General features: G+C 37.6%; 1 protein-coding gene across 1 annotated transcript; it reads left to right on the plus strand.

Annotated features, from left to right (window-relative positions):
• The first annotated feature begins 3,084 nt into the window (after positions 1-3,084).
• LOC147856558 (putative HVA22-like protein g) lies at positions 3,085-11,412 on the plus strand. The gene is made up of 6 exons (XM_087329803.1): positions 3,085-3,228; positions 4,369-4,467; positions 5,468-5,524; positions 5,610-5,673; positions 8,516-8,731; positions 10,707-11,412. The coding sequence occupies exons 1-6, from the start codon at positions 3,200-3,202 to the stop codon at positions 10,986-10,988; spliced, it is 747 nt and encodes a 248-aa protein (XP_087185929.1). The 5' UTR covers positions 3,085-3,199; the 3' UTR covers positions 10,989-11,412.
• Positions 11,413-12,636: the final 1,224 nt, after the last annotated feature.

The raw sequence follows: 12,636 nt of genomic DNA on the forward strand, positions 1-12,636 counted from the left end.
TCGAAAACGCACGACTCACCTTCTCCGGAGAAAAATCGGCGTTCGGGCAGTCGGAGATCATGGTGGTCGGACACCTGTGCGGGCCCTACGGTAGGAAACCATCTTCGGCAAAGGTAGAGGCCATCTCAATGATGAGGGACGATTGCGGTTCGGTCACGGAGGTCCGCAGATTCTTGGGAGCATGCGCGTTCTACCACATCTGGATTCCGCACTACGCACATGTTGTGGAGCCTCTCTACGGGCTATTGAAGAAAGGGCGTGGGTTCGAGTGGAGGACAAAACACACGAAATCGGTCCGGAGACTAAAGGAGGCGCTTACGATAGCGTTGGCCCTCCGTAAAGCGGTTTACGGCAAGGGTGTTCCCATTTGCGTGACGGTGGACACGAGCCCGACCGGGATCAGGTGGGTAATCAGTCATCAGGACAAGGACGGTGTACGATTCCCGATCCGGTTCGGGGCGAAAGTATTGAGCGAGCGGCAACGAGGATACGCCCAAGTTAAGCGCGAGCTTTGGGGTATCGTTTCGGCAGTCAAGGTCGACAAGGACTATCTAATCGGGACGGAGGTGATCATCGAGACGGATTGCCTGCCGATACTCGGCATGGTTTTCGGATGCGCGACGTCGGACCTAGCAATGCTCCGATGGATATCGTACATTAAGTCCCTGAACTCAGAGTTACGACACATCTCCGGAAAGGACAACGCGATGGCTGACATGCTTTCGAGAGCAAGGTTCAACGACGAAGACGGCATGGTTTCGGATGACGAAGAAGTCGGTGAGGACTTCTTCGGGTCGACTAACGTAACGACGAGGAAAAGGGACACTCCGGCGCTTAATGAATTTGACGAAAGCAGGCACGACGGGGAGTGGCTCCAAATCGGGAGGTTCCTATGGACGATGACGCCGGACGCAGCATGGACGAGAGAAGAGGCGAGCCGAGTACGGAAGAAGGCGTACCGATTCTTCTTGCGGGACGGGTGCATATGGAGGCACCCAAAGAAGAGAAATGGCATCCCACTCCGAGTAGTGGCAAAGAAAGAAGATAAGGAGGAACTACTGGCGGCATTTCACGAGAGTTCCTGGGTCGGGCATCGCAGAACGTGGGCCACGTTCGAGGAGCTGAAGGAGAAGTACTAGTGGTCGGGGCTGTACCAGGATGTGCATTAGTTCGTAACGACTTGTGAAAGCTGTCAGATGCACTCCGTAGTCCAACATCGGGACGAGCTACACCCAACTTACCCGCCTGCGGTCCATTTCAAGTGGATGGTGGACTTGGTGACGATGCTGATGGGAGTAGGACAGATGCGATACCTGGTGCTTGCGCGGGAAGACTTAACGAACCAGGTGGAAGACCGTGCACTGCAGAACAAGACAACCGCAGCAGTATGTCGGTTCCTAATCGAAGAGGTAGTGAGTGTGTCGATATGGGTGCGTTGGGAGGATCGTGGCGGACCGAAGAGAGCTGGATGCGCGAGAAGTTGAGGAGCTGTTCGACCGGCTGGGCGTCAAACTCTCCCTCACTACAGCGTACAATCCGGAGGCGAACGGGAAGGTAGAACGCGAGCACGGGCCGATCGTAAAGGCCTTGGTGCGTGCATGCGGAGGGTTAAAGAATATAGGTACAAGGGTGTAAATCCTACATTAAATGAAATTGATAGTGGGGGATCTAGAAGGTATCCCGCTCAAGTACAAGGAACAAAATCCTATTTAAGACTTTATAGCCAACATTCTTTCTAGATAACTACTAAGTTAAATAGTTAACTAAATGGTTAAAATTAGTTGAGCTTGATATCTCAACACCATAGATTGACATATTCGCATTCGTCGGGTTTCCCATTCGAATGCAAACAAATATGAATATGAATGTGTGGTTAAGTATTTGTTTAACTAAAAATAAACAAAAAAAAACTCTATCTTTGTTAATTTCCTAGGATAAAAAAAAGGAACTTCACAATAAATAAGGATAATAAAAGATGGACTTGGGGATTTGAGACTACTAAATTTTTATAATAAATGTATAACTTATAACTTATAAGTATTTGTTTTATTTTTAATAAATAAAAAAAATGAAATAAAGGCTCATTAATTTCTCACTTTTTATTCCCTCAAAATTTATGGATATTTTTATTTTGACATTAAAAATAGTACTTCAAACTAATCATATCTTTAAAGTTCATACTAATCATATTTGTATAATAAATATAAAAATATTCGTTTTTTAAAAATTAATTAATTGATTGATTGATTAATAGTTCTTTTTTTGGTGAAATAAATTTATTTAAATAAATAAATAAATATTTTATATTTATTTTATAAAACGAATGGTTTTCTAATATTTCTTGGGGCCATTTCGTATTCTCGAATATTGAGAATATTGCGCATGGAGAATATCACGAATATCACGCATGTGTCAATCTATGCTCAATACAAACATTCACGCACAGTATAAAGCATATGTACCATTCGTTTATTTGCATTCGTGATCATTCTTGTAATTCACACCCTCGAAGTATGGTAAATACCATACTTTTGCACTCATTATTTATTATAAGGTAAATTGTTTTTTTAGGGTAAAAAAGTTACGATAAAAAGTGTTTAAAAACACACACAAAAAAGAATGTTTTAATAACATGCGCATTTGTTTTCATACGTATAAAAAAAACGAATGTTTGGGCTAACGAACACGAATATTACGTACTATGCATGATTCACGGCTTCTTCGTATAGGAAGTGTAAAAGTGTTATGGTGTGTGTACGTGCACCATGTTGTGATGTGCATAGGACGTGTTCTTCCATTCAAAAACGCATTTTTGAAATATGTATGTATGTATGTATGTATGTATGTATGTATGTATGTGTGGTGTCTGCCTCATTTAAAATTGTTCTGTTTGTATACTATGTATGTATGTACTACATACATAAGCATGTGTATATCATCATATCGTTAATGGAGAGAATTGAGCCTTCTTTCTGTGTGTGTGTGTGTTTTGTCTGCTTCTCTGTCTGTTCTCTGCGTGTCCGCCCGCGCGCGCGTGTCTGTGGAAGAAGGAAGGCGGGAGCTTCTCTGTCTGTGCGGAATTCATACCAATCAGAGACGAGTAGTGATCCAGAGAAGCAGAAAGCACGGCCACAGGTCCCTCCCTCCCCACTCTGAAAAGCTGTAGCAACAAGCTTCGTCGTCCACAGCTACCTCAGCCATGGCTTTCTTCATCACCCGAGCACTAATGTAAGTCTTCTTCTTCTTCCTCCTCCTCCTCCTCCTCATCTCCTTGTGATTCTTGTCATTTTTTTCCCACTATGTCTCCATCTCCACCCAGAGCGTGGCTTGCTTTATGCATCATCATCATCTTAATAATTGCATTACCATATCCTCCCCCACCTTTCCTTGCAAACGGCGTGCTTTCAGAAGAACGTTTTGTTGCTCGAGCTCGCGGCCAGACAACACTACCTTGAGTTTCCATTTGCAATGTCATCTCAACACTGAGATGGCTTGTTTTTGGAAGAAAGGAGATCTCTCACTGTCATCGTCGTAACCTTCCTTTTCCGGCAACACATTTCAGGAGCAGAATGGGATCGTTCCTCAAAAGAGAAATGTTATCTCTGTAGCCATTCATTTTCCTTCTTTCAGTCCATTCCAACGTCGGAAGGACTTTGTTCTCAACGAAATAAATTCACTTGTAGAAAGAAGGTTGCCAGTGGAGAAATGGTTTCTTTCTTTCAAAGAAAAGGCTGTACCTGTAGCTCTCTATATACAGGATCTCCAGTTCCAATAGAGAAATGGTGTTCTTTGCAAAGAAATCTTGTATCTATAGCTCTAGGGTGCAGTTAAGACAACACTCGGTTTTTCTTTTCTGCTTTCATTTCTGACGCCATTTCCATATGGAAAAGTCTTTATTTTCAGAAAGGAAAGGTTAGTACATAAAGCGTACAAAGGCTATACATTTTGTCTTTCATTATGCCATTCCAACATTGAAATGACTTGTTTTCTAGCCAGAAAGTTATCTCATATTCACTCTCCACGTCTCTACTTGCACAGAAGTTCCTACTGAAGAAAGCTTATCCGAATAATTCACATACAACAAGAGGGTCTATAATCATTAAACCTTTTTGATATTCCTAGTTTAACTTATTTCCACTTCCCACATCATGACAACATGATTGACATTTTGCTCTCACCAAGCGCCCTTGAAGGATAAGTAGAAATGCATGCAAAAGGAAAAAAAGCGAGCTGCATGCTAAAAGAACGATTCACTCTTTTTATCTTCTTTCCTTTAAACTCTAGAAGCAAATGTGTTTTCTACAACTTCGGTGTTTTCTGCATTAGTACGTCCTACCACTATATTGAATTACATTTGTTCCGATCCAGACTGGCAAGTGGATATCTTTATCCAGCTTATGAGTGCTTCAAGACTGTGCAGAAGGTTCGGCCAGAAGTAAATCAATTGCAATTTTGGTGCCAATACTGGTAAGTCTTCTAAGCTGATTGTTAAAAATATTATTTTGTAAGTCCATGCTATAGTTGATCTTGGATTGAAGTTTTACTCGTAAAAAATGGATTCCTGTCTGTCATTAGATTATTAAATTAAGCTTGGAACCTGCCCTACAGTGGGATGATTGATTTTCCACTGTTTACTAATAATGAATTTTGTGGGTGGAATGTTTTCTTAATCTGCAATTGATTGCATTCAAGTGTAGCAATTTTTTGAGAGTATTATGGATTTTTTTTGAAACTTCAGAATATACTGTAAAGGTCTTATTGGGGATGTATACAATTTTAAGGTTGAAAATCATTGATTGTTTTGTTGTTTGTAAAAGATACTCTACTTCATAGGAATTTCACTTAGAATAAAAATTTCTTTCCAAATATTTAGTGAGCAGAATATTGTAAAATGACTTGTATACCTATTGAGAAGCTTCAACTGTTTTCCAGTGATAATCGAATCAAATTTATTTAATAGGGGATACTTGAGTATCAAATCTTCTTGAATAAGCATGCAGAGAATTGATTCGTAGTGTGCACTATATCTAGATTGATTCACGAGTGCGTATATGAGATTATTGTGTCTTCATGAATAAGCATGCAAAAATTGCTTCTTTACATGCAGTATATCGTAGATGTACAAGTGAACTAAAAGAGTTGGGTATTCATGATTTTTTCTGTTCTCTTGTCAGATATAGTTGTTTTTTGTTAGTTTATGATCATGATGATTGTATAGTAATTTGATAGTTTCAATCGGAATTCAAAATACTTATTTATTTTAGTTGGTCTAATTTCATGATTATCTTAGAAACTCTCACAGATTCCTGGTATATAGTGGATGACAACCAAAGGCCACGTATCTATAGATTTGCAAATGCATGGTTTTGTTGTGAGAAAGTCAAAACAAGTTTTTGTATTGTAGTAAGTCGTTCTGACTTGAAGGGTGTTATGTGGGGGCTATTTTATCTTACTTGTTTGGTTTCAGGATAATAATTGCAGTACTCACTGTGTTTGAAAGGCTTGGGGATACCTTCATATCATGGTACTTTCTTTATTTTTGGTGCCTTTGTAGAATTATAGTATTTTTTTGTTTATTATGATGATTGAAATTTTCAACACGTCTCCAGGTTACCGATGTACAATGAAGCAAAGCTTGCTTTCGTAGTTTATTTGTGGCATCCACAGACCAAGGTATGCGTCAAAATTCAAACTATTAACCTCGGCACTCATTAAATGTAATTATTACTTTTGCATTAGTGGTTAATGGGATTGGCATAGGAGGAAATTTAGCTCACAAATTTCAAACACGTAGTTCTTTTCCCTAGTTTCAAGGGATATTGAAGGACGTTGCTCTCAACTGCTATATATACCGTCCTATACAAGAACATTGCCAGATTTACAAAATAATAGCATTTTAAGTTATAACTCCACCATCAATATTGGTACTCAGTTACACGTTGAATGTTTCCTTATAAAGTCCTCAAATTATTAAACTTTTAGGATTCAAAAATATTTCATGACTTCAGTTCTACACTCGTATAGTTTTTAGAGCTTTAAGTATTGTGGTCACCTATTTATTTGGAGGTACTTTCACTTCTGTGCACGTAGTTGCACTTATAGGTTTTAGAACTTGAACAATTGTGCTCAGCTATTTGTTAGAAGGTACATATGTAATTATTACATGAACCATACTGTTAGTATTATTATAACTATTCATGGATGCATTCTCATCCATTTTTATGCGATTATAATTCTACGAGAACGTTGGTATTGTGTATTTGCTTACTATTTACATGGACGTTTGAGCTTGTGTGACACAGTTCACATACATCAGTCATAGGTTTGTATTGCACATGTTTTTTCATAAGATTTTGATTTGAATTCCTTTTTCACTGAACAAGTGTTATTTCACAGCTGACATGGTGACTCATATGTTTGGCTTTGCTAAATGACATATTGACATAGGTAATCTAGACGTTGGCTGATGTGAATACAGACGCAATAACATGTCTCTTATTTTTGTTTCTAATTTTACTGATTTAACATCAGATTTTATCATAACCAAGCTTAGCCATTTCTTTCAAATTTTTAGACTTAGGCTCATGTTTTTCCATAAGACGTTGGTTTGAGTTCCTTTTTCACTCAACAACAAAGCTGACATTGTGACTCATATATTTAACATTGCTAAATGACATATTGACACATGAATATAGACGTAGGCTGATTTGAATATGGATGCAATAACATGCCTTCTATTCTGGTTTCTAGTTTTACTGATTCAATATTAGATTTCATCATGACCAAGTGTGACCATTTCTTTGTAATTTCTCATAGATTATTTCTTAGAGAATTTGGTTCTTAGCCTCTGGCCCTTTCTTGGGGAGTGAAGACAAAGGGATGAGTGACACCATGCAGATATTAGGCTATCATTGCATCTGCTACAAGAACGCAGCAGAACACATTGAATGAGATATTGTCACTACAATTTTGTGAATGATGAGAGTAATCCTCATGAGATGGAACTCGTATTTTTTATCTTTACTTACAATTCTCTTAGATCCATGGTAGTTCCATCTGTATTGCTGTTAATTTCATGTTTTGAGCATAAATTGATGAATACTTGGTTCTCATAATGAAATATTCTCTTCCCTTTAATCTCTCTTCCAGGATATTTGAAAAAATGTAGTTTCTTTCTCTATTTCTAATTTCTTAGTAGCATTTTCTTTCACCTTTTAATGTAAGTGTGAAGATCTAACCATGTGAATTGAGGTTGAAATTACCATTAGCAATATTTGTAGTGTGAAGACACTACAAGTATGGACACTTCATTTCAATTGGGGAATTGGACTTTGGTGCATATGTATCTCTATCATGCATTGTATGCGTTTGTGTTTACAGAGCTTATTATTTATAATCTTATATGCCCAGAACTTCACCGATCATAACATAAGAGTATTTTCTTGATCAGTTCTATGCTTGCATCAATCATAACATCACAGGGTATTTCTTGAGCAGTTATATGCTTGGATGTTCATCAATGGAATGCAATGTATTTTGCATCATTTCATATGAATGTTACGTGATGAGATCAATGTGATATTCTTTTTGCTGCTTCCTTCCTGACCTTTCTTTGCTGTGAATTATAGACTCTGACTGACCCATCTGTTGTGGTGGACGGTGTTGGCAGCAGCATTGAATGATGGGAATTTTCTTCTTATTTAACAAGTCTCCTGAGGAGTTGTTTTCTCATCTCTCCCCTATATCATGTATATGGATTTTAAAGCAATTTGTTGCTTCTTTACAGAAACATGAGTCTTATTTGTTTATAAAGACAATAAAGAATTTAAGAGGATCCTTTATAAGTCAGGCTGTATGGTATAGAACCTTAGACAGCCAAACTTTGGCCTCTATACTCACCACACTAGGTCATATATCACCTCTCTAAAGAAATTTGAGTCTTACATATTTATAAAGGCAATACAGGAATGCAAGAGAATCTTTAATAAGTGAGATCATATGTTATAGATCCTTAGACAGCCAATCTTTGGCTCATAACAGACCACACTTAGTAAGGTCATATGTAAGACAATAAAAGAATATAAGAGACTCCTTAATATGTGGGGTTATATGTTATAGAACTTTATACAGCCACATTATAGCCTCTATACACATCACATTTTTTTGGCAGTGCATTGTATTATTGATAGTAAACCTAAACGGTGAGATGAAACCCACTTAAAATGATTACCAAGGATCATAATATCTATCTGAAGACTATAACATATATATGCTCCTTAATATTATTTGAACTATAGCAAGCATATAACGATTGCATAAGTGAACACTTGGATGTTCAGTATGGGTTGGAAGTAGGGTAACTATAATGTCATTGGTTGCAAATGCCCAAAATCTGGCCCATGCAAAATTGGTAGCCTGTTGAGTCACAGTCTTGACTCAATGTTATGGACCGAAGTCAAGATGTTTCAAGATTCTACATGTACTATGAAATTATAATTGTAAATTTCTCTTTCAGGGGACAACTTATGTGTATTCAACTTTCCTAAGGCCCATTGTTGCAAAACATGAACAAGAGATCGATCAACATCTAAACGAGTGGAAGACTAGAGCTTGTGATATTGTGTTCCATTATTGGCAAAGGGGTTCAGTATATGCACAATCTAGATTTCTGGAAGTTCTTCAATATCTTGCTTCACAGTCGCCTCCTTCAGCACCAAACCCACAACCTCCGGTGAGAAGAAAAATTTTTGCAATTACTAAATTATATGTACTTGTCCTATCTGAATTTGTTAGTATCTAGATAGAATTTCTATCATTTAGAAACCATTCCTTAAATGAAGCTGTGGACAAGTTTCTTTATTATTATTATTATTTTATGTCATCCATTGAATGGAAAACTGCCTGTTGGCTTGTTTTTGGGCTTTAGTCATTACTTACGGACACTTCCTAGAGAAATCACTGCAATTCTTCTTCCTGTCGTCAAAAGTCACAATGAAGCATGAGGTCATGTCAGGAAGAGGAACAGGGAGGAGCTGAGGCAATTAGAGAGCATCACATTTTTATTTTCCTTGCTTCCACAGATGAATTCGTACAAACCATGGGATGGTTGTATATTTATAGACCAAAAACATCGTTCCAGATAAATATTATTTGACACATTTTGATAAGGAGCACTCATGGCTGCTTGAAACTATCTCAATTAAGTGGAAATCAGAATGTCAGAGGGATGGTGGAGAGAAATTCTGAATTCAAGGTGGCATTCTTGGCTTCCTCCAAAGGCCAAGCTATTTATATGGAGAGGGATTGTGGGTTTAGGGTTTAGGGTTCACAGTTGGCAGTTCCATTTCACAGAATATGTATTTTTAATCACCTCTATTCTGTTTTTACACTGCCACATGAGGACAGTGCTTATAGGTCTGATCGCTGTCTAACGGCTCATCATATGTGGGTATCCATTTCAGACATCTGGGCCTTGATGACAGGAATTTTTTTAACTCCATTGCAGTGGGTATCTGTTCAAGGGACCTCTGTCAGCAATATGAGTGTGTACCTTTCCTTGTTAAATATTGATGGTCAGGATATTCATTATTGGCAGACATGCAATGCGTTCTTCTTTTATGCCCAACATAATATTGAGCATAACATTTAGCATTGGGAGAAGTGTTTATTTTTCATTTAGTGCTGCAGCCATCTGACATATCTGCGCACCTTGCTAGTCCTCTCAGAGCAAGATCAGGACTGAGTGTTGAGACGGGCAACCTTCAAGCATTAAATGGCATTGAACTGAGAAGATACGTTCGGATGTGCACAATCAATTCATTGTAGGTGTGCCAACAATTTAATTGAGTATATTTGCATTCCTTGCCATCCTCATTCCATGTCGGTGCGATTGTATCTATACAGCACGGTATGATTTCTGTTGTGAGCATATTGTCAATGGTGAAATCAAGTAGTATTACCATATTCCATCTCTTAAACTAGTTGTGTGTGTCCTGTGCCTAGCCGGACTGCATTTTACTGCTTGCTTCCCAATTTTAGGTTGGCAGGCAATCTGCCTCCATGTTTTACAAAAGCCATATGCTTTCAGGCCCTGTACTTTGTTTGACAAGTCTCGCATCTATTTATGAAGAGCTTCACTGAGCACAACGTGGTTGCATTGACCCTAAGATGACATAGTAGGAACATCTTCTGTGCTTTCTCAGTGTCATTACAAGAGGGTATACTTCCTTCCCAGATGTTCATCCCATATCACATGACTTGAATTACAATTGCATCAAAATGTTGGATATTTTTCTGCCTTCTTTCAAGGTCATTGAAATTGCATTCGGATTCAAAGAGGTAGTATATTGCCTATGCATGTGGAAGTTTGGTTAGCTGGGAATTTCAATGCATAGATATTTGAAAGGGTTCACAGATTCAATAGGTTTACATTTCAAACAAGATGGTTATTGTGGAATATTTTATCTGAAACCGGTGTAGCAAATGTTTCTTTTTGTGTTTCTCTGCCCATAGACTAGATAGATAAATTATCTTTTAATGTCCACGGGAGATGGATTGTTGTCCACGAGACAGCCTATCCTGCTGTGAGTATCAAACTTGGGTTCTCTCAATTTTTATGACTTTGAGCTACGTTGTAAGCTTCTAAGCAAACGGCCGGAGAGAGAGAGAGAGAGAGAGAGAGAGAGAGAGATTTTGTTAATACACAGCCGCCGCCACCTGCATATCAACCGCAACCGTCGGCCCCAGCCTATCAGCCTGCTGAACAACAGATTTCTCAGTCTCAAACAACTGTGGAGTATGCACCATCTGCACCTGTGTTGCCCCCAGGCTATGAAACGTTGAGAGAACAATCTTATGAAGTTATTGAAGATGTTATGGAAATAACAAATGCTGCTCAGATTTCTCCACCCATCGATGAACCACCTGTACCTGCTGTTCCTATGCCAAGGTCAAGAAGTAGGTCAAGGTCTAGAAGATATCAGCCGTAGGTCATATGGAGACAAAGTGATGATTCAAATCGTCCTTAAGAGGGGAAGTGCTTTTTTTCTTATATCCGATTAAATGTTGCTTATTTGTCATGAAGATTCCCATTCGTGATTGCTGATTTTTTGTCATATGGCAAATCAGAATGCTGCAGTTTTGTTTCATGAATATGCCACTTTAAATGCTGGCGTTTTTCTTCATGAATGCTTGTTCTCCCTGAAAAGAGGGAGCCCATCACAACACTGCTTGGGCATGATATGTGAAGGGATCATTAACGGCATTTTTTTCTCATGTCAAAGAGGCGCAAGGCTGTTTTGGCTGTGTTAAGGTTTAAGTGTATGAAAGAAACATCTCTTTACCCATGTTTTTGTTTTGCGAGGTTTAAATATACGAGAGACAACACTAAACACATAAATGTGTTTATTATTAGTATATTTTGCCTTGATTGAAAAGGATATATATAGCATAAATGTTTTTGCTTTTGTTTAGTTGATTTTAATGTGTAGTCTAAAGGAAGGCCATGTAAGTTAGTTGTAGTCTATTTATCTTGTGTGAGGCAAGGCCATGTAAGCTGGTTGTAGTGTATTTATCTTGTGTGAGGCATATTAAATCTTGCAGTTATTTTTTAAATATAGATCATCAATGTGGTTTTTTGTCATCCAGGGTGGTTGTCTCACAAGCAGAATAGGTATGCTTGTGTCATAAAGCATAGTTGTCATCTCTTTATGATGTCAGTTTTTGTTGTTCTCAGTTTGTATATGTGTTTTTGTAATGGGAGGGTATTACATTTTGTTGTTTTGGCTTGTATATGCTTACCTAGGTATATGTTCAGTTTGATTTCTTGGCCTTAAAATCAAACCATGGCAGTTTTTGTTGTTCTCAGTTTGTGTATGTGTTTTTGTTATGGAGGGTATTACATTTTGGTGTTTTGGCTTATATATGCTTACCTAGGTATATGTTCAGTTTAATTTCTTGGCCTTAAAATCAAACCAAACCTTTTATTTATGCATAACATAAAACATTTCAAACCAAATTGAATTATTTAGTTAAACCATATAAGTTTTAATTAAACCACTGAAAATGTATTAATTAAATAAACATTTACATTCAATTAAGTAAACTATTATACAAAAATTAAATTTAACTACTGAATTATTAGCAAAAATAAAAACTAATGAAGCATTAAGGCATGCCACTTAAATGGAGAACTGTTAAATAGATAAACTTTAGTTTTAGAACCAGACCATTTTATGATATTTGAAACGAAAGCAAACTGGGTCATTAAATTTAAGGTGAACCAAGGCATATAGTTATGCTTACCTTCAATTGTGAGAGTATATTGTATTGTTATGGTTTTGTTTTGGAAGAGTATTTAGCCTATATAGGTTTACCTTCATTTCAGAAAGGATGGTTCTGTTTTTGTTATGGGAGGGTATTATATTTAATGACGTTTATCAACATTTTCATTGTGTAATCCTTATATAATGTAGCATCATTAATCAAAGTACAATGCATACAATTCTTTTATTCACATAAACCTTGTATATTGTTCATTCATGTGTAAGTGTTTCTTGTTATGCAATCATGTTGTTTGCTCATGCAAAGTGAATTCAAAGCCTAAATGTGTCAAGTAAATATTTTTAGCTTAAATGA

Source organism: Azolla caroliniana, unplaced genomic scaffold (assembly GCF_043228905.1).
Source record: "Azolla caroliniana isolate FFs.n. ecotype wild unplaced genomic scaffold, voAzoCaro1.0.p SCAF_13, whole genome shotgun sequence".
Classification (NCBI taxonomy): domain Eukaryota; kingdom Viridiplantae; phylum Streptophyta; class Polypodiopsida; order Salviniales; family Salviniaceae; genus Azolla; species Azolla caroliniana.

Bases quoted from the DNA above. Each gene is read 5' to 3' on its own strand.
- LOC147856558 (XM_087329803.1), top strand. From the start codon at position 3,200: ATGGCTTTCTTCATCACCCGAGCACTAAT. The intron at 5,525-5,609 runs GTACTTTCTTTA...ACACGTCTCCAG, and splicing joins GGGGATACCTTCATATCATG to GTTACCGATGTACAATGAAG. The intron at 5,674-8,515 runs GTATGCGTCAAA...TTTCTCTTTCAG, and splicing joins TGTGGCATCCACAGACCAAG to GGGACAACTTATGTGTATTC.